Raw genomic sequence first — 22,562 nt, forward strand, 5'->3', positions numbered from 1 at the left:
CCATCTTTACATATGCATCTCTAAATAATATAATTTAGTTTTGTGAATTTCTTACAATAGAATCATATTGTGTGCAGTTTTTTCCTGTGTTCAGTTTCTTTCACTTAACATTCTGTTTCAGAGATTCATCCATGCTGCTACCCGTGGCTATGTTCCTAATGTTATATATAACATATATATATATATATATATATATATATATATATATATATATAAAATATACCTGAATTGATCAGTATCTGTTTTATGTTTAATGCCTGGTGTTTTAAGAAATTGTTACATATCCCAATATGATGAAATACATGTTTTTTTCTAAAAATATATGTTTTCTTTTAGAGACAACATTTTTCCCTCTCTATGTAGATCCTTATTCCATATAAAGTAGATTTGTAACTACGGTACGAGGAAAGGATCTGATTTCTGCTTTCCTCATATGGATACCCAAATTGCATACCATTTTTCCAAAAGCTCACCCTTTCCCATACATTATTTCATATACCCCTGTCATATATAAAATGTCCATACATTTGTTTATCTTTCTGGACTATCTTTTCCTTTGCATAGCATTTTTTAAATATAATTTTCTTTTCAGAGAACATGACCACGAAAACCAGTAAAGCACAGCATTTAACAGTTATTTCAATTGTGTCCTATTCTCACTCAAATTTTGTTTTGAAAAATTGTTCCAAGGAATTTAATTGTAGTAATAGGACATATCTTTATATTATCTTGGAAGATTATAAGAAAAACATCAGAATTTTCCCTATGATTCACTTATATATGTGCTTAAGCAAAGAATATTAGAAGTTTGGCAAAGAGAAAAAGGGCTTTTATGTTGTATCACCATATTTGAAGATCTACATGTGTGAAATGTTTCTTTTATGGAAATAAAAATCACCTCCCTATGACCATAGAACTTATAGCTCTGATTCAAGATAACTCTGTTTGAGTTACTTAAAGTGAGTCCCTTGTCCAGAGCTCTTATAATTTATGAAAAGAATGAGAATCTCCAGGCCTAGAACACATTATGCATTTGCTAGTGGCTATAGTGCCTAAAGGTATTTCTAGTCATAATAACTAATTACACGGCTCCAACTTATTAAGGGACCAAGTGTGCTACTATTCTATGCTTTCGAGTGGGCAAAATTTCTCTAAGGATAGCCCATTTTCTAAAAGTGAGAGTACTTAAAATACCTATGCTTAGGTCCTATTATCAATCTTCAGCTAAGAGGGAAAGATGGCTAAAAACCCAATTTTTAGTGTTAACCAAATAACAGGTGTTAACAAGTTCATTCTAGCTCTTCCAATTCAATGAACTACTCATAAAATAATCATTTTTTAAGTCATAGTGTTGTTTCAGAACAAAATCTAAAAATTCTTTATAATTATAACACTTTAAAAATACAAATATAAGCCTTGTTAATTGATAAAAATGCACTTTGTCAAAAAAATAATGGCACATTTTTTTCCTCTAAGTCTTGATCATGATCCTAGTAATAATGTTCAATGGTTATGATCTACCTATTCTATATTTGAGGTGAAAAGAAAAGCATGTTGGTGGCAAAGGAGATAAAATGAAGACAACTGAAAGAGATTTGACCTAGTTATTTTAATGGGCTTAATAGGTTTTATATTGAGAACTAATGCCTTTCAGAAACTATATCAATGCAACACCCCACATGAAGGAGCTTATGACAGTAATGATAAACACTAGTAGAATCTGGTTGATCACTTTTTGAAATTATGTGGTCTTTTAAAATGGTCTTCTAGCACTTAATATAGAAAAATATTAATTTTCCAGCTGTGTCTCTTCAATACTCACAAATTATTTCAGGGCAAACATTTATAAAAGATAAAGTCTATAATAATTATTTTTTAAGACAAATATTTGTAAAAGTAAAAACAACAGCAAAAAGTTATTTTAATCCTTAAATTTGAAATTCTGTAATATCTCAGAAACAAGTTTAACTTCACCAGGAAAAATACCGACCCATTATATTGGATGCATAGGTGGATAGAATTCTCTGAATTTTAGGTAAATACTAGTTGGATAAATGAAATATCTCACTGTTCTGACACAAAAGGAACCCTCATAAATATATTATATTGTTCATTGTATAGCAACCATCAACAAATATAGCATCATTAAGCAATGTTTCAAAGATAACATAAGAAGTTATAGCCTGCTCTTGGCAGGGCTAAAGGGATGTTGTATTCCATTGTTTATAAACAGACAAGTCCAATACATGTTTATTCAAACCCCAAAGGCAAAAACATCGGAAGGATGAGAAGTATAGGGCTAATGAAGGTCTTTAAAGAATACAGTCCCGTAAAGACTAAAGGTTATATATGAGCTTTGCAAACACATCCCGAGGCATAATTTTTCATTACCTTTCACTACGGCGATCCAAATAATGACTGTTTCATTCAACTTAGAACCTCTAAAGACATGTCAAGCCATGTTTCCAACTCACAGCTCATCGACCAATAAGCTGAGCCAAACAATCACACACCAGACAACACCTCAGACCTCCCAATAGAGATGCCAATAGATCATGGAGACACACTCTGGGTTAGCTTGTTTGACAGACTGTTAAAAATCCTCTTGCAAGATGCTGAAATATTAGACATTTTTAAAATCTTAAATTCAAGCAGCTCCACACAATTTGTAAAGGAAATCTGGCTAAACCAACAAATACATGTAAAAAGGAATAAGCTAGAATCATATTATATTGACTGTTTCATGCTGCACTTCAGAAAGAAAATCTTTAATATTTGTCAAGTCATCTTTTTGAAATTAGGATAAATCTTTTTATAGACCTGTGACCATGCTCTGACTGCCTAGACAAAGGGATTTCTTATTAAACACACACACTCACACACACACACACACACACACATAGAGCAGTGCGATTTCATGGAACTTGCTCAGTACCTTCAGTCTGTTCTGTAAATATGCACTGCTGATAGGATTTATAAATTTCTCACAACGCTGTATAAAAGACTACATACAGACCAGAAGCACAGTGCCCTCTGGTGCACATACAACATAAAATAAAATATTTATATAACAATATCTAGGTAGATACAGACACAAAAATACAATACTCAGTTTTGCTTCTACATAAATGCTAAAACCAACTGCTGGGAATTGTAAATTTCTATCATGAAGAAACAAACCAATCTGATAACTTTATATAAAACATTCTTTATGGCAAAGATCAATACAATCTAATCCAGTCAGGGAACCATTTGTACACTCTTCTATTTAGTGGATTCACCGGGCTTGGGGGAAGCAGGCAGTCTGTTAGACTTAATACATGACTCCTTTTGTATAACTTACTTAGATTCAAATGTGTAAGAACAGTAAAAGTTAAAGGCCGTGTATCTCACTCCCCTCCTTTTTCTTGGCCTTTGCTAGTGTGTCACATTTATCTGCTACTTCTTTTTAACCCATTGCCATTTTCTCCTTTTTACCTTTAAGGGGAAAGAGAATGAGGTGACTTAACTTCTCAGTGATTAGTAGAAGATACCATTTCCATTTAAACGAAAAAAAAAAAAAAGGTAACATAGCACGGTATAAGGCAGAAAGGAATCTCAAGAAAATTCATTGAAGCATTTGGCTATTTAAAATGATAAACTCAACCTCAAAGTTGATTAGAATTTACTTCAGGGAGTGGAGTGTAACATTCCTAGAATTCGAGAGTGATGCCCAACCGGTCACCATTACTAGTTTCTTGAGTTTTTGTTTTGTTTTGTTTTGCTTTTTGCTTTTTTTGTTGTTGTTTTCAATAGCTTGTTACATTTATAAGAAATACTTTTAAATAACAAGAAAACAGTACTTGTGAATGGTAAATAATAACCCTTCCGGTAATAACCCTTTCCCGTCTGAAACTTTCCCTTAGAGAAACTTAATTACACACAACTTTCAAGGAAGATATCTCTATAATTGCTTTCCCTTTGCTTCATACCTGTATATCTTGTATCTTGTGCTAAATCCCTGCCGGCTTCTGTCCACAAAATCTGTGTATTCCTGTGAGCGATGGAAGGGTCCCTTATCAGAGAGGAGCCAGTCGAAGGGGCTTGTGGCATGCTGATCCGAAACAGCAGCAACCGCTAAAACCCAGCAATGAAGACTCAGGGCTATCCACTCCCATAGAGCCATCAGAGAGAACAATTCAGCACCAGCTCTGCTCCGCCATATCATGCTTCCACTGGGGATTTAGAGCCTTCATTCTCTTAGCTTTCCCTCAACACCTAGACAAAATACACAGGCAATTAGTTAGCCCCTAGAAGATTCTTTTCTAGCAATTCAGGTGCTGAGGTGGGAAATTCCTTTTTGGTTAAATCTAATATCATTTGTTTCAAATTAGATGATAGCGAAAGTGAATACTAAGTAAAACAAAGTAATATCTTTTTTTCGGAAACTATGTCTTTCAGACTTTGTGTCCTTCTGTATTCATTGGAAAATAAGTCACTGAGTCATAACAGACTTGGTCATGACAGCGTCATACAGCCACAATTGGTTTGGACGGATACCTTTTTGCTTATGTATCTATAACATGGGACACTTTCAAAATAAATATTGACTATGTTTAATTATCTCATAAATTGTGCTATGAATTTTAATATTAAGTGTGTTTTATTGTTTAATTGCTCTAGAAAAAAATGCTTTAAAAATGAATTAGAGATATTCAGGAACTGAAAGGAATAAAATCGTGGGCCTAAAAATACATAAATAAATGATTGTGTTTATATATGTATGTGTGTCTGTCTACCTATCATCCGTCTATCTCTACATATAGATAGATGGATGGATGGATGTGTGGGAGTGATGGGTAGAAGGGGAGGTCTGTGTGTTTTCTCAGATTTTTTTTTCCATTATTCTATTAAGGACAAACTCCCCTGATTATTAAAGCAGAATCATGATTAAACTATTTCTAGGACCTTTACAAAACTTAAATGTGCATCCGTGTCTAATTCATGAGATAAACAGGCATACCTATAAAATTCATATACGCACAAAAACTAAGACAATGCAGATTATACATTAACTATGAAACCACATACATTGATTTTATACACATTCAAAAATAAAGTACCAGGAGGTGCAATCCCAATGTCATATAGTATAAATGACTTTACACAGAGCAGCTGATGCAATGTCTATATGCTACACAAAATATTCTACAAATACTTGAATTCAATTTTACTTTCCATCTTCACCAGTCTTTTCCAATATCATTATTTATAGCACATAGAACTATGCCGTATGTAAATTCTGACTAATGAAAAAGTTTTGATTGTGAGAGTTTTTAGTCAGTAAAATCTCTTTAGAAAGCAATCAAAATGCACAGTATTAAATAAAATATTTTAATTATAATAGTTGTCATATTTCTCTGGTGTTTGGGTAAGGAGATTGATATTTTTAATTTGCTTTCTGGTTATAACCTTATAATTCATAATTTAATCCTATACTATTCACACATGAAAGGCATACAGCAATAATTTTACAACTATAAAAGTATCTCAAACAGTAATACAGTATGACTGACCTAAGTCATCAGATCCAGTCATGGATCTCTCCCTCTCCCTCTGCCTGCCACTCTGCCTACTTGTGCTCTCTCTCTATTTCTCTGTCAAATAAATAATTAAAATCCTTTAAAAAAATAAAATTAAATAAATAAATAAATAATACAGACATGAACAATAACCAAAGTATGATACCCGACATTTCAACTCAAGCCACCCTTGAAAAACTGACTTTAAGAGTTACAAAACAGGGAGAAAAGTAGTGTTAGAATACATTAAGGCAAGAATGTATGCTTCCAAAGATCTTAGGACAAGTGGTCATTAGACTCAAAGTTCACCAAAAAAAAAAAAAAGGACTTAATTCACCTAGTTTGTTACAAAAGCAGGTAAATGCATATTTGTAAATGAGTAGTAAATTTTAAATATTACTGATAGGCCTGAATTGTTTCCTTATTTGGTTTTGATTAATAACAATATTTACCCTTGTGTGAGAGATGAGTTTATGATATAGATTGCCAATTTCAAAAGTAGTGAGTAGGGTTCTTTTGAGGAATCTTGGAGGTCACTACTGAAGTAAACAGCTACACTTAGATGTATTACTAAGGAAGGGAAATCATGAGGCCCAATGAAAGGAAGTAAGAATTATTAAACTAATAAGTGAATTCACCAATTTCACACTCTGAAGTGTAAGGAAATGCCAAAATGATCTTGAATTTATTATTTCTGACTAAGTACCTAAGAGGCCAACTGAAGAAACTACAATGTCAATGCACAGTATATTCTGAAACATGTAAGGGTGTATTTTATGAATTAAAAAAAAAACATTAAAAAAGCAAAAAAACATGAGTTCATATTTAAAAAGTATCATTTAATTAAAAATGGTATTGATCAAGTTTTTATTTTCAAAAATTAAGAGGAAGCAGTAAATACTGAAATATCACATTTAAAAAAATAGATATTTAGTACATGGCCTTCTCTTATACCAATTCTCACCAAATAAAATTTGGTGAGAACATTATCAACTCAGACTACTTTATTACTTGCAAATACTCAAAAAGTTCGTGCAGAAGAAAACACACCAAAGGAAGTGACATATATAGTAGTATGCACTAAAGCATATAATAAATACATAAAATAATATGTAACATATTATATATAATATATATAATACATATTCTGGTATATAATAAGTATTTCTCCTCATTAGCTCTCCTTAATCCTATTCCAGGGTGGCAGTGCATTATTTTTATTTAAAATACTGGCATATCTGGGCACCTGGGTGGCTCAGTCGTTAAGCATCTGCTTTTGGCTCAGGTCATGCTCCCAGGGTCCTGGGATCGAGCCCCTCATCGGGCTCCCTGCTCCGCGGGAAGCCTGCTTCTCCCTCTCCCACTTCCCCTGCTTGTGTTCCCTCTCTCGCTGTGTCTCTCTCTGTCAAATAAATAAATAAAATCTTTAAAAAAAAATGAATAAATAAAATAAAATAAAATACTGGCATATCATATGTATTTGAAATTCATAAAATAAAATGGAACTTATAAAATATTTCCTATAATATTATAAATTAATTTCTAGTATAACGGAAATTACAAAGATAAGAAGATTATGAATTACTGACTTAGACCTAATATCCTTTAGATTGATGGGTCATGTCATAGTGGTTCATCTTTTAGACCACATGATCTAAGATCTAGTTGAATGTTCAAAACTAATTATTACTATTTGTTGAACAATTAATATTGCATACTATATAATTCCTTCTTTTAGGGTTGCATTTGAACTGATTTTTGCTGCTAACATGTTCAAAATAGTTTCTCTGGAAATAAAACCCACTTACAACCTTGCATATGCAAAGAAGCTTCATAAAATAATTGTGTCAAAGAGATTTTCTTTAATTTTGAAAAATTTAAAACCCACAGGAAAGTTGAGAGGCTAGTACAGTAAACACATATATCCTTCAGCCACATTTACCAATTATTTACATTTTACCACATATTCTACTCTCTTTCTCAATCCCATATTTTTTATGGTGCCAAGGTCTAAGGAAAATTGACTCCTTTGCTGCAGATAATACACCCATTTTTCATATTCCTCATCTTCAGCAACTGCTACACTGCTCTATAAAATAGATCCTTAACATTCATGAATCACTAATACTGGATTTTCTAAGTATAAAAAGTTAAATCTTCAAAATAAAGTTTCCAATCTCCAAAATGATTGTATTTATTAAAAAGCCACAGTCTTCTTTAATAATCTAAAGGAATATATATTATTTTATGAAAGTATAAATATTAGAATATTTTTATTATTAGAAAATAATTAATTTTTTGTTTTTTGAGTTTTTTTAAAGATTTTATTTATTCATTTGAATTCATTATTCATTTGAGTGAGAGCGAGAGCAGGAACACAAGCGGGGGAGTGGGAGAGAGAGAAAAGCAGACTTCCTGCTGAACAGGGAGCCCTCTGCGGGGCTGGATCCTAGGACCCTGGGATCATGACCTGAGCCGAAGGCAGATGCTTAATGAATGAGCCACCCAGGCACCCCGAAAATAAATATATTTGTATATAATGCTCCCAGAATCTATTAAAACATATAGTATATTATTATATTAGCATATATCATATTATATATGGCATTTTATTATATATAGGAATAAATGTTGGGTCTGAAGTAAATACTTAATAAACACTGTATAAGTAAATGAATGATGTGTTAAAATATATTTTTAACTGTAAATTTTCAATAGTTTTTCCAAATAGTTATAGTTTATATTTCTTTTTAGTATAATTACTAATAAAGAAAACCACAATAAAAAAGTAAATATTAGTTCTCACTTACAATGTGCCAAATACCCTGATATATTTTGGTATGAAGATGGATGACAGGTATCATTAAAAATGCTGCTTTGAGGGGCACCTGGGTGGCTTGGTCTGTTGACCGGCCTACTCTTTGTTTCGGCTCAGGTCATGATCTTGGGGTTATGGGATCTGAGCCCCATGACAGGGCTCCACACTCAAGCAGGGAGTTTGCTGGAGATTCTCTCTCCCTTTCTCTCTGCCCCAACCCCAGCTCATGTGTGCCTGTGTGTGCACTCTCTTTCTCTCTAAAATAAATAAATAAATCTTTTAAAAAATAATAATAAATAAAAATACTGCTTTGGTCCTCAGAAACTTAGAATCAAGTGCGGAAGGCTTTATGTGAGGCAGAACACATGGCCTATGGTAATCTCTTAGAAACCAATACCTTTACCAACTAAAAATCAACATTCTTCTTTTTTTTTTTTCTGTTTCTGGTTTCCTTATCTCATAAATGACACTTCCATATATTCAAATCTTTAAGCCAAATTCTTTTTTATTTAAATTCATGAATCACTAACAATCACTAATAATTAATATACAGTGTATTATTAGTTTGAGAGATAGAATTCAGTGATTCATCAGTCTATATAATACCTAGTGTTCATTGTATTACATGCCCTCCTTAATGTCCATCACCCAGTTACCCCGTCTCCCCACCCCACTCCCCTCCAGCAACCCTGTTTGTTTCCTATGATTAAGAGTCTCTTACGGTTTGTCTACCTCTCTAATATCATCTTGTTTTATTTTTTCCTCCGTTCCTCTATGATCCTCTGTTTTGTTTCTGAAATTCCACATATGAGTGAGATCATATGATAATTGTCTTTCACTGATTGACTTATTTCGCTTAGCATAATACCCTCTAGTTCCATCCATGTCGTTGTAAATGGCAAGATTTCATTTCTTTTTATGCTGAATATTATTCCATTGCATATGTATACCACATCTTTATCCATTCATCTGTTGATGAACATCTGGGCTCTTTACATAGTTTGGCTATTGTGGACATTGCTGATATAAACATTGGGGTGCATGTGCCCCTTCAGATCACTACTTTTGTATCTTTGTAAATACATAGTAGTGCAATTGCTGAGTTGTAAGGTAGCTCTATTTTCAACTTTTTGAGGAAGCTCCATACTGTTTTCCAGAGTTTTAAGCTAAAATCTTACCTTCCTCTACCTTCTCACTCATTGCATATAGCCAATCAATCCCCAAGTTCCTCCCAAGAATCAAATCTATCACTTTCTTTCCATACCCACTTCATTTGAGTGGGTCATTCTCTACCCCAAACACTACCACCATAGCCTCATTCTGGAATGCTACAATAGTTTCATAATTGGTCTTCCTAACACCCATTTGGCTCTCCCCAATTTGTTTGTTTTTGTTTTTGTTTTTTACTACAGAGTTATCTTGCTATAAAGTTAAATCTGAGCATATAACTCTTTTACCCCCACTTATGATTTTGTGTCATTTGCCCTCTGGATAACATCCAAACTCTTTACGATAATGTATACAATTATCTTCCCTTACTTAATTCTTCATCTATGTCTTTCCCCTGTGTATGCCACCATAATTCTCAATTTATGCTTCGGTCATCATTTCATTCCTGAAATTCATCCATTTTCTCCCTTTCTTCAGCATCTTTGCATATGCAATTTATTCTACCTGAACTATTGTTCCTACTTGGATCCTTTCACCTGCCCAAACCTTACCTCTTTGAACTTCAGACTAGATTGTCATTTCTGGGACTCTTCAAGATTGGTTGGTCTTATTTCATGATCCCAGTACGTCATCTATTATAGCACATTTACATTGTATATTTATGTGTATATTTTGTCTTTTTGTCTGCATATCTCCCCTGCCTCCAGTTAGTTTAGGAGGACAATAATCATTCTTATTTTAATGACAATAGGGTACAGTTAGCAACGTACCTGAAATAAAGTAGCTTAATAAGTATTGGTTGAGTGAATGAATAAATGATTAAATAAGGACTAAATTGAGGTGTAATTAATGTGATATGGAGGGCAAGATTAAGAAAACTCCTTCTATGTGGAAAGAAGAAAGCTTTACAGAGGACTTTGCATCTGAGCTATACCTCAGGATGACAACAGCTTTTAGAGTTGAGAAAGGAGGAAAATGGAGTCCTGAGATAATGGTCTAGGTGTCCAAACCATGAATGTAAATGACATGTTCAAGTAGTATCAAAGCAAAGTATTCTTGATATTAAAAAACCATGAAGAACAAGGATATAAAAGCATCGTTAATTATTAGCTTTAAGTTCAATGATAAGGAATTATCCAGATCATGCATATAATTGTGAAAAACTTAGGATCTTTTCATTTATGTTCTATTATTCATGGTTTCTAAAGATAGACCAAATGAATAATAGTTCAAAGGTAAAGTCAAACATAAATTCTCCCCAATAATAAGTACAGTATAAGTTTTACTATGTTATCACTCTTGACTTTGAAAAATAATATAGAAACAGCAGTTGAATAGCTTGCCCCTCCCCCCTTGAAAGGTCAAATACGAGGGATAACTTTAACTGAAAACCTTCCAAACTTCATCGGAGGGAAAAAAATACAGTGATGATAAAAATGGCATGCTATTTTTATTTTTTTCCCAACAAAATTACCTTTATCAAGCTCTTTTGATATGCCAAGCATTTTACCAATATTTCCTTATTTCACCTCCTAGCAACACAATGCAGTATATTGTATTATCACCATTAGCTTGTTTAGATGACAGAGGTTCAAGGTGAATAAATATGCAGTAGGCAAGTCTTGAAGTTAATTGAAGACCATGCTCTCCCTATTACACTAAACTGCAACTTAATCAGAACTGATTGCAGATCTAAAGTTATTTATTAGGATTTTTGTTGCCATTTAATGAAATGCTCTTGAACAAAATAAAATTCTAAAATGGAAAACAGGGGCACCTGGGTGGCTCAGTTGGTTAAGCATCCCACTCTTGATTTCGGCTCAGGTCATGATCTCAGGGTTGTGGGATCCAGCCCTGAGTCTGGTTCCACACTGGGCTTGAAGCCTGCTTAAGATTCTCTCTCTTTTCTGGGGCATCTGAGTGGCTCAGATGTGAAGCTTAAGCGTCTGCTGTGGCTCTGGTCATGATCCCAGAGTCCTAGGATCTAGCCCCACATCGGGCTTCTTGCTCAGTGGAGAGTCTGCTTCTCCCTCACCCTCTGCTGCTCCCTACCACACGTGCTTTCTCGCTTTCTCTCTCTCTCTCTCTCTCTCTCGCTGGCTCTCTCTCTCAAATAAATAAAATCTTTGAAAAAAAAAGATTCTCTCTTTTTCTACCTCTGTCCCTCTCCTCTCTCTCTCTCTAAAATAAATAAATAAATAATAAAACAAAATGGAAAATATAAATACTAGAGATATAAAATAAAAATTAAAATGGGAAGTTTTTTCTATTATAAGCAAATGATCTGAGTATTATGGGCTTTCATAATATAAGTTTTCATATTATAGGTTTTCAAAGCATATCTGCTTCATCTAATTTTTCAATGAAAGTTATAGTTTAATCAACTAAATGATTCAGTTTCATATATTTAAAGACATGTACCATAAACTAAAAAAATCAGAAAAACTACTCTTTCCAGATTACATGTATTATTTATTGGGTTAAAAAGTATAATCATGGTCAGAGTGATTTAATTTACCTATCTGTTCTTCAAAGAAATTGCAAGATTACTCAAATAGTCTTAATGACACAATCTTATAAATTACAGCGTTACGAAAAGGAAAAAAATATTCAACATGCATAAAACGGTGTCCAAAAGGGGACACATAATAAAATTTCAGTAGAGTGAGATGATTTTAATATTTTGCTGAAATGCTATCATAAATTTTTAATTAAGGTCAGTTTTCTTATGTGCTCAAAAATGCCAGATAATGACAAGAATATGAAGATCATTTTTAGCAAGTGTTATTTTAAGGAATAATAGTGTGAAAACTCAAGACTACAACTAAAAATGTATATTTTATAATATTATTTGGCAGGAAAGATCCTTGGATATGATGAAAATCATTTTAAAGGCATTGCTTTTCTAAAGTGGCAAACTCAAATATTAAATTTGATGAACATATTCAAAGATATATGGATAATATAATGCATCATCTTCCTATATGCATATATATATGGATTTTCATCTTTGAATATTCATGACCTATATGTCATATATAGTCAAATTAATAAAATAATAAGAGCTCCATTATTCAATGATTTACATTATTATTTTAGTAATGACATATTAATTTATGGCTTTAGTTAAATACCAGTTATGTTCTATAATTTTAGACTCCAAATGACCTTAAATTGTTCTTCCTTAATCTAAACATTGTTTATTTAAAGGTAATGAATTTTTAAATAGCCTAGTGGAGTAGTATTAGGCATTTTATTATATAAAGATGTCAAGAAATTCATCAAGATATAAAATCTTGCATATGCTACGTTTTCTATAGAGTAGGCAGAATTTTGCCACTCTCATTTCTGTACTCCACCAGGAATATAGAGAAATGATTGCTTTACCTTTTTGCACCTGTTGAAATAAACAGTCATGTGTAGGAATGAGGAAAAAAGTCATTCTGACTTTTAGCTATGCAATTTGCTACTGGTATATACCTGAAAATTATACCAAAAGTTGTTTTTTTTTTTTCTTTTCCTTATGCATTGATAATTCTTTCAAATTCCCTTAAAAAAAGTGAAACAAATTTACAAAAAATCAGAAAGGTATGATAATCCCTAAAGCAAAAAAATAGCATATAACTCCAGGGATCACAGAAAAGAGGTTATTTAATCAGGAACTAAAAAAGAGAATGGAAGGCATTCCTATTTGAAATGGCAATTCCTCTTGAATTTTAGAAACAAATGTCCTGGTAGGTTAATAACTACCTTAAATCCTTTCCAATATGTTAGTTTGAAAATTATTAAAATAACTGCTGACTAGATGGATTTCCACAATATGCTACTATTATCCTTTTTAACCCCTTTGTTCATATGACCAGTTTATGAAGGACTTGCCAGCAGGGATTATGTTTTAGTAATCCCTGTGGCCCCTAATGTTTAACAGATTGTCATGTAGATGGTAAATTTTTGGAACATGCACTGAATTGAATTCCTTTATTTTTTTCTTTTATTCATGGACTGTTTAATTATGTGTGTCTGCCTAAACCATCAAGAGATTGCCATTATATTAATTTGTTAGGAATGCTTTATTATACTTTTTCACTTTTTTGTTTTGTTGTTTGTTTTTTTTTAATAACTGAGCTTACTTGCTTTAAATCATGTTCTATAGGTTAAGATTAGCCTGAGAAGTGAATTTTTCCAGTGATTTAACTCTGCTCAACCTATATTCTAGAGGGTCCTTCTCATTATTTATTTTAGCTGATCAGGCAATACAGTGCCTCTGAATTACAGCTTTAAGTGTTTTCCATCTTAATGAGAGTTAGTATTTCTCTGAGGAGTATATACTGCAGAGGAAACTAATCTCCTGCTTGATCTTGTCAATACAATCTTGTCCTACCAATAAAGAAGAAGTTAAATGCTACTACCTAACGATAGAGCTGATTAAAATAAATAGAGAGGTGAGTTCCATTCCTTAATTCCGTCCAGCAAATAGGGGATATAATTCTTAAAAGTCCAAAGTTCAAGAGTCACTTGGTTTATCTTTATATTTTTTAAATGTAAAATATCTTGGTTTTTCAAACTAAGTGATTATATAACAAAATATTTTGGTAAATTTCAGATTGTACTTAATTTTAATTCATAAGGAAAGTGGTCAGAAAGTAGAGAATAAAGTTCAGATGCAAGATGTTTAGTATATTTAGATTGCAAAATCTAATTTTATTTTATTTTTTTAAGATTTTATTTATTTATTTGAGAGAGAGAATGAGAGACAGAGAGCATGAGAGGGAAGAGGGTCAAAGGGAGAAGCAGACCCCCTGCTGAGCAGGGAGCCCAATGTGGGACTTGATCCCAGGACTCCAGGATCATAACCTGAGCCGAAGGCAGTCACTTAACCAACTGAGCCACCCAGGCGCCCGCAAAGTCTAATTTTAAAGTAAAGTATGAGAGATACTTCTGAAAATTTATTATAATCAATATCTTTGATTACCAAAACAGTAAAACAAAAAATAGTTTAAAATAAAGATATTTTGGGGGCACCTGGATGGCTCAGTCGGTTAAGCCTCTGCCTTCAGCTCAGGTCATGATCCTATCAGGCTCTCTGCTCAGTGGGGAGCCTGCTTCTCCCTCTCCCTCTATCTACTGCTCTGCCTACTTGTGTTCTCTCTGTCAAATAAATAAATAAAACTTTAAAAAAAAGATATTTTTTCCCAAAGGAGACATACAGATGGCCAACATACACATGAAAAGATACTCAACATCACTCATCATCAGGGAAATGAAAATCAAACCCACCATGAGATAATACCTTATACTTAGAATATAGCTAGAATCAAGCAGACAAGAAATAACAAGTGATAGCCGGAAAATAGAAAAAAAAGGAACCCTCCTGCACTGTTGATGAGAATGCAAATTGGTGCAGCCATTGTGGAAAATAGTACGGAAGTTCCTCAAAAGATTAAAAATAGAAATAATGTAAGATCCAGTAATTCCACACAATTTACACAAAGAAAACCAGAGTACTAATTTGAAAAGATATATGCATCCTTATGTTTATTGCAGCATTATTTACAATAGCCAAGATATGCAAGCAACTCAAGTGTCCATCAATAAATGAACGGATAAAGAAGACAACAATGGAATATTACAGTGTCATAAAAAAGAATGAGATCTTCCCATTCGTGGTGACATGAATGAACCTAGAGGATATGACGCTAAGTGAAATAAGTCAGACTGAGAAAGACAAACATCATTATTATTTCACTTACATGTGGAACCTTAAAAAAATTCAAACAAAAAAGCAGAAACATCCACAAATTGATGGGTGAGGTTGGGGGAGGGGGGATGGGTAAAACAGAGTGGGAGATACAGGCTTCCTACTATGGAATGAATAAGTCACAGGGATGAAAAGTACAGCATAGGGGATATATAGATATATAGTCAATGGTAAAATAAGTAAATAAAAAATCTAAAAATAAAGATTAAAATAATCTTCATCTACCTATAGAAATGGAATAGAAATAATGTTTACAGACATCTGCATTTGATATGGTTACTGTAAGTAAGAATAAGATCCTGCTTTTTTTTGTATAGTCTAATAATAAAGCATAGTAAATAAAGTTAGTAAAATACTAACTTGTTGCTTAGGAAAGGCATGTATACTGCTGTAAATAAAGACTAATATATTTTAAGAATAAGACATAGTGCTGGGCTGAAGTGCAAAAATGTTGGTGTTTGGAACCAAATGGACAATAAAACTCTTGTTCTAAAATAGGACCAAAACTTACCTTGGAGTTAACCAGGGCTACAAGGTGAAATGGGTTATTTAATTAGAAGTTATATTGGAGAAATATAAATAGGAGTATACCTTTTAAAGTCACACACAAAGGAAACATTGCATTTAAGGAACTTTTAAGAAAGTCCAGTAAAATTATTAAGTCTTTTTTTGAACGGTACTGATTATTAGGCCACAGGAAATTTTTTTCTTAATTTCAGAATAATAATCTTCAGGTTCTTTTTATCCATTTTGTAAGGAAATGAAAATGTTTAAGTGTTTTTAACCTAGGAGTGTATGGCTATAAATATTGTCAGTGGACTCCTAAACTTGCCGCCTAGTCTTGGTTACAAATATTAAATTCAGAGGATAATTCTTATAATTATTCAATAATTCTTATAACAATGTAATAATCACTGCAATTCCAGTACAAGCAACATGAAGCAGGGATTTGTATCTGTTTTATTCACTAATGGATCTACAGCGCTAACAAAATAATTGGGCACAGAGAAGGCCCTAATAATAAGAAAATTAAATTTGTAAAGTAAATACTTCTAATGTTAATCCTTTTCTTGTTGTTGATGTTAATTTTAGTTACTAAAAAACAAAAGGTATAGCCCCTTGGAAATGTTTCCATTAAAAATAAACTAACATTTAAAAACAAAACAAAACAAAACAAAAACAAATCATGATAAAATGTCAAGTAAGTCATTACTCTTGAGAAATGTACGGGTTTTATTTGCACAACTGTCCTTGTTCCTACATTTCTTTTTAATAATAATCCTCTAAAAATCGGGATAGAAGATGCATTCTTTATTGACCTATCTCTATACTGAGGAATATGACAACCTTCTTCTTCTCTCAAAGAGAATTATATTTGTAATATCAAAATTGGACATGTGTGAAAATGAGTGGCCAAGCATTAAATTTGCCTTGGTGGATTAATTAAAACAAAATGTACTACAAATAGCAAAGAAAACTGTAAGCCTCTTATGCACAATTGTTCTATCTTGTCATTATTATATTCCCAAGGTTTACACCAGTGCACACCACCGATCATACATTCAATAAATACTTTTTAAAAAGAACCAAAACTAAGAACAAAAAGAGGTGATCTACAATAAGCAAACCAATCCAGCAACAAGTAGTTAAATTTTTATCTACTGTTCTCCAGTGCCCTCTAAACCACTATCTAAGAAAGCATGTCAGAACTCTCCATGTTGGGCGCCTGGGTGGCTCAGTTGGTTAAGCGACTGCCTTTGGCTCAGGTCATGATCCTGGCGTCCCGGGATCGAGTCCCACATCGGGCTTCCTGCTCAGCAGAGAGTCTGCTTCTCCCTCTGACCCTCTTCCCTCTCGTGCTCTCTGTCTCTCATTCTCTCTCTCTCAAATAAATAAATAAATAAAATCTTTAAAAAAAAAAAAAAAACTCTCCATGTTCCTAACTGAAGAATGCACATCTTAACCATTTGCCAAAGATGCTGGGACGGCCAATATTTTCATGTGGTAGCTAGCCCTGTATTGCCTAATATTGGTCATATATTCTAGTTTGTCTAAACTCTTTTCTAACAAATATGCTTTATTTTTCCCCAACATGCAATTTTGAAAACATCTGATATTCTCAAGGACCATTCTTGTCACTATATTACCTTAACTTCTAAAATAGCTCAAATTTTCTTCAAACTTAGAAAGTTATAAAGAACTTAAGATACTAAATTTCAAAAGAAAAACAAAGTAAGGGGTGCCTGGATGGCTCAGTCAGTTGGGAGTCTGACTCTTGACTTTGGCTCAGGTCATGATCTGGGAGTCTTGGGATGGAGCATCACACTGGGCTCTGTGCTGAGTGCGGAGCCTGCTGAAGATTCTCCCTCTCCCTCTCCCTCCACCCCTCAACCCACTCATGCTCTCGCTCTCTGTGTCTCTGTCTCCTTAAAATAAATAAATAAATATTTTTAAAAAAAGAAAAGAAAAATAAATCTATATGAAAATTTATATTCTTGAAAAGAATTTTTATATAAAAAAGCCAGATTTTTGAAGGATATTATAAGAAAGCATAAATGGGACATCACTATGCCTAACATATAGACACCACTGAGTATTAGCTATACCCAGCATATCACGTACACACTAGTGATAGTTTTTTAAATCATGTTGTCTGAACTTGTCAGAAATTACCTTCTAAATATTAATCATAGGAATCAATGTTATGGGAATTATCTGAAACTGAAATTTGGTAATAAGTTTTTTGTCACTTTTGTGATGAAAGAATCATGCAGGGAGCTAGATAAAATTCTTGTTTACCTTACTGACTCAATATTATTGATGAGAAATAAATATTTTTAATAGTTAATCACAGCCATTTATATGAAGGTGCTGATTCTTTAAAACAGAATTGATTTTCTTAAATTGCAGCTGTCAAGGATAGGCTTAAAAGGTAATAATGACATGAGTAATCTTTCCCATTCATTCTGGCCTATCCTTTATGATTGTAAAACATCTGCTTTTCAGGGATGGATGACAGATACAAATGAAAACCTGCTAGAGTTCTGAGAGGAAACATGGATGCTCGAAGTTACTTTTCCCCATGGTTTTGTCACCATTCAATCATAATTAGCCAAAATATAAAGAAAGCTATACATTCAAAACATCAAGGGGTGCCTAGGTGGCTCAGTCTGTTGAGCACCCAACTCTTGATTTTGGCTCAGGTCATGATCTCAGGTTCATGGGATCAAGCCCTGTGACAGGCTCCGCATTCAGCAGGGAGTCTACTTAGCATTCTCTCTCTCTCTCCCTCTCTAAAAAAATAATTAAAAAAAATAAAAAATAAAATGTCAGTAATTTGTCCTTGATCTATAAGTTCTCAAATAAGGAGTGATATGTTAGGAAAATCTGTATGTTCTGGGAAAAGAGGCTTATAAATCCATAAACTATGTCTCCACTCAAAAGGGAGAAAGATCCTTAAAATAAGCACTTTATCAAAAAAGAAGTTTTAAATTTAATTTTGAAAGATATGTGGCGTGCCCCTTAAGAAATTGCTCAGAAGTACCTTTTCCTTAGCTATAAATTTTAAGTTTCAATTCACAGAGGAGATTGGATTCACTTCTCTTAGTTCACAATGTAAAAATGAAAATGTTGTTTTTGGGTAATTGTTTAAACTCTTCATAAGTACAAAAGACTACACCTTACAAATCAGAAAACACACATCCCATAATATATGTTTTTTCAAGAAATTTTTTTGAATTAAAATTAACAAGTTGTTTAAAAACTCCATTTGGAGTGAAATTAGTAAAAAGAAACAAAAAAATACTTTCTAGTTGTTACTGTTGTTGATTGGTAATAGACAGATCCTTTTTATTCTATTTTGGAAACTTCTGGTCTGCCACATTATTCCACAGTATAATCTCCAAAACACTACTTACCATAATTATAAAAATTACTCAACTTTGTCTTTGTATATTAGTGACAGGTCTGAATGAATAATAAAAAGTGCGATTACTGTAAACTTGAGTCATTCAATTTAAATGTTTTGTGTAAGCTATGCTTAGTCTATATGTTAATCTTTGGTATTATACAAGAAAAAGTTGAGAAAAGCATGAGTTAATTATCTTAAAGGGATCACTTTTTACAACTTTGCTGCAATATTTATGTAACCTTTAATGATTTTCTTCTAAAATTTAAACTGTGTTTATTATTTAACAGGCGTTTACTTCTGAAAAATACTCTTCTATCATCTCTCTACGTAATTTAGAGGGCTGATTTTTCCAAACCATCAGAAATGTTATCAAATTAAAGACATGAAAGACACTTAAATGTATTGTCCACACCAGGACTTCCTGATTGAATTAATTTTGTTCTATATTTACTTTAGCTACAACAGAAAAAGCTTCTGCACACAGCATTAAATTGCATATCTGAAAGCAGTTAAGAAAAACTTGTATCTTAAAAGGATATGTCTATCAAAGATATCACAAATTACAAAGAACACATTATACACAACATATGTGATTCTGTAATATGATACTTGATTGAACCCATGCTTCAATTTTTAAATTTATTTTTTAGTTAGATTTAATCACTTTTTCCCAAACTACCTTGCATTTGTGGACATCATCTGGTATGTTTTAAAGAAAATGTTTTCTAGTTGTGAGAATGAGTGTTTAATGAATCTATAAAGTAGTAGTGTGCTTATATTCTGGCCACTATTTGACACCAAAAATCTAATGCATGCCTACTCAGTTCTGCTCTTCCCAAGGCAAGACTGTTTTTTAATAGTGCAATATTCTAGATATAGCTTTTAAAATTAACAAAATGCAAGACACCAGAAAAGTTAATAAAAAACAGCTCAATCCTGATGAGGCTGGCTGATATTCGCAGAAATCAGGAAGAATAAGTCTATCTACAAGTATTCTTTCACAATAACTCCATAATGGAATTTAAATGAAACACACCATTATGAAACAATAATTCTTATATAGCAGAGAGCTACAATACATTTGAATGTAATGTTAACATATTTATTAATTTAATCAATAAATGGGTATTTTATAGATTTAATTTGCTCGAACTATAACATGGTAGTTTCTTTATTAGCTATTAAATGGAATTTGTTATGCTTTGGGTGATTTCAAAGGCATCTACATCTGAATAAATTAGGGTTTAGGCATTAAAATAAACACTCCTAAAATATTAATTACAAATAAAAATAAGTCAAACTGAGGACAAACACCATTTTTAACTGTAAATTTAATTAAAAATTGTCAGAAATTATACATGGTGTTTAAGAAATAACAATGAATATGGAGGAGTAAGAATCTATGAGACTTCTTAATTTTTTATGATGCATGTCATTTTTCCACATCTGAATTTATACTTTCTTGGTTCAAAATAAATATTTTAAAAATCAACACAACTATTTGTTTCATAAAAAATACCTAGGAATTCAGTCAACTCATTAAAATATATTAGTTTTATCTTTCAATCTTAGGGGAAAAGAAACTGGTTAGAGAATCATAATTGAGTTTATTTCAATTATAGAACATCAACTAGTTATTTATGATTTGTTACTTTGAATACAAAATTGAGAAATATCCCAGAACTGTATGCATGGATATTTTATTTCATATATTAAGTATAGAAGAGTGGATTCATAGTTTATGAAATCATTATCTATAGAGACTTTGTAACTGGATAAGTTTACATATGAGTAATTGGATACCAATATTCTTAGCAACTCATCAAATATGTCCTGAAATGAGAGTAATGAAAGCTTTAAAATGTTATTGATGAGGATATTTGATGACCAGTGTAAAATGGTTAGAGTGGCTATTTGATATCACTTAAAAAAAAAAAAAGAAAGAATGAAGAACTTCCAGATATATTTTCAGTAGAAAGATCATTAGTGTTCATTATAAAATTTCATCTTTAGAGAATCCTTTTTTCTACACTAGAATGAACATTATTATACTATCCCCTTCTTTTAACAATCAATTAGCAATCAATAATATTCAAACACAATTTTTTTTGTTTTCCTTTAGAACTTACGAATTGTGAATATTAAAATCATAAAACTATATAGCAGTGAATGGAAAAACTGCTCAGAATTACATTCCTAAATATCTAAATGAAAATATCCAAGTAGTTGCTAAATTAAAACACCAACAATGCCAGATGTCTCCTAATTTATTCTGGTAAACTGAATATTAGTTTATATATGATGTTTAAAAAGTCTGACTTTTTTTAGTTTTTCCTTTTTTGAAGTTGCCACGTGTGAATATTTTTATCTTGTTTCAATTAAACTGACAAGAATCATCAGGTTAATAATATAAATTTGCTAAGAAATCAAACTTTCCTTTCACTAAATAATACTGAAAAGTTAATCAAGAGTAACTATTTTTGTAAATGTGACTATTGTCCCAGAACTGCATTAAAGGCAAGGTAAATATAATGTAATTAAGAACTAATGTGCCTCAAGGAATGTATTCTTGAACTTTTCTTTTGTTTTTTAGCTACACAATATCAAAACAAACAGAAAATATTATTTAAACTCATTAGACATCATGACTCCATAGTCCAAGAATATTTGATAATAATATTTTTTTTAAAAGTTGTCAACATCATTACTTTTTCATGGAAAGAGAACTTTATCCAAAAAGACAAAAAAAATTAAACGAAAATGGTATCTTTTTCAAAATACATTTTGTTTCATTGCATGTTTGTCTATTTAAAGCATCCTCATCTCTTATGTCATTTATCTATAACAACGCTATAAAGTAGATATTATTTTCCCCATCTGAGAGTTGAGCAAAATAAATGAAGAGTGGTCAAGAAATTTCACTAAGATCATATTTAGGAGGTAGAACTAGAACTGATATTGAGGAAAGAACCCTAAACCCATCTCACTCTACATTTCATGATAACCCACAACTAGGGATAAAGAGAAAAATGTTAAGAATCTTAGGAGCCTACCTCATTAATCATAAGTCATAATCCTAATATCCAAATACCTTTGTGATATTTTTTCATGAAATATAAATTTGTATTCTACATGCCACAGATTGATGTTGCATTCCTGTTTGTATCTGAACTTCAAACTAATACCCAATTTTCTATATTATTAAAATTGTAGGTACTTGTTCTAGTCAGTAACTGCTCATTTTAGAGATAATATGAAAAAAAAATCAAAATAACAGGGAATACAGGAAACGGAGGCATTGGTTGATAACAAAGTATCAAGGTTTTGAAGTCCTACCAGTTAAAT

General features: G+C 32.2%; 1 protein-coding gene across 3 annotated transcripts in view; it reads right to left on the reverse strand.

The window, feature by feature from the left end:
- Nucleotides 1–22,562, reverse strand: part of BRINP3 (BMP/retinoic acid inducible neural specific 3) — a 390,160-nt gene that overhangs the window by 361,748 nt on the left and 5,850 nt on the right. For all 3 annotated transcript variants that reach the window (XM_073884043.1, XM_073884044.1, XM_025892239.2), the window contains exon 2: nucleotides 3,972–4,257. In XM_073884043.1, coding sequence (XP_073740144.1) covers nucleotides 3,972–4,207 — 236 coding nt within the window. In that variant the 5' untranslated portion in view covers nucleotides 4,208–4,257. The remainder of the gene's footprint in view (nucleotides 1–3,971; nucleotides 4,258–22,562) is intronic.

The sequence above is a fragment of the Callorhinus ursinus genome, unplaced genomic scaffold (genome assembly GCF_003265705.2).
Source record: "Callorhinus ursinus isolate GAN/ISIS: 27379988/994484 unplaced genomic scaffold, GSC_fseal_2.0 scaffold54, whole genome shotgun sequence".
Classification (NCBI taxonomy): Eukaryota; Metazoa; Chordata; class Mammalia; order Carnivora; family Otariidae; genus Callorhinus; species Callorhinus ursinus.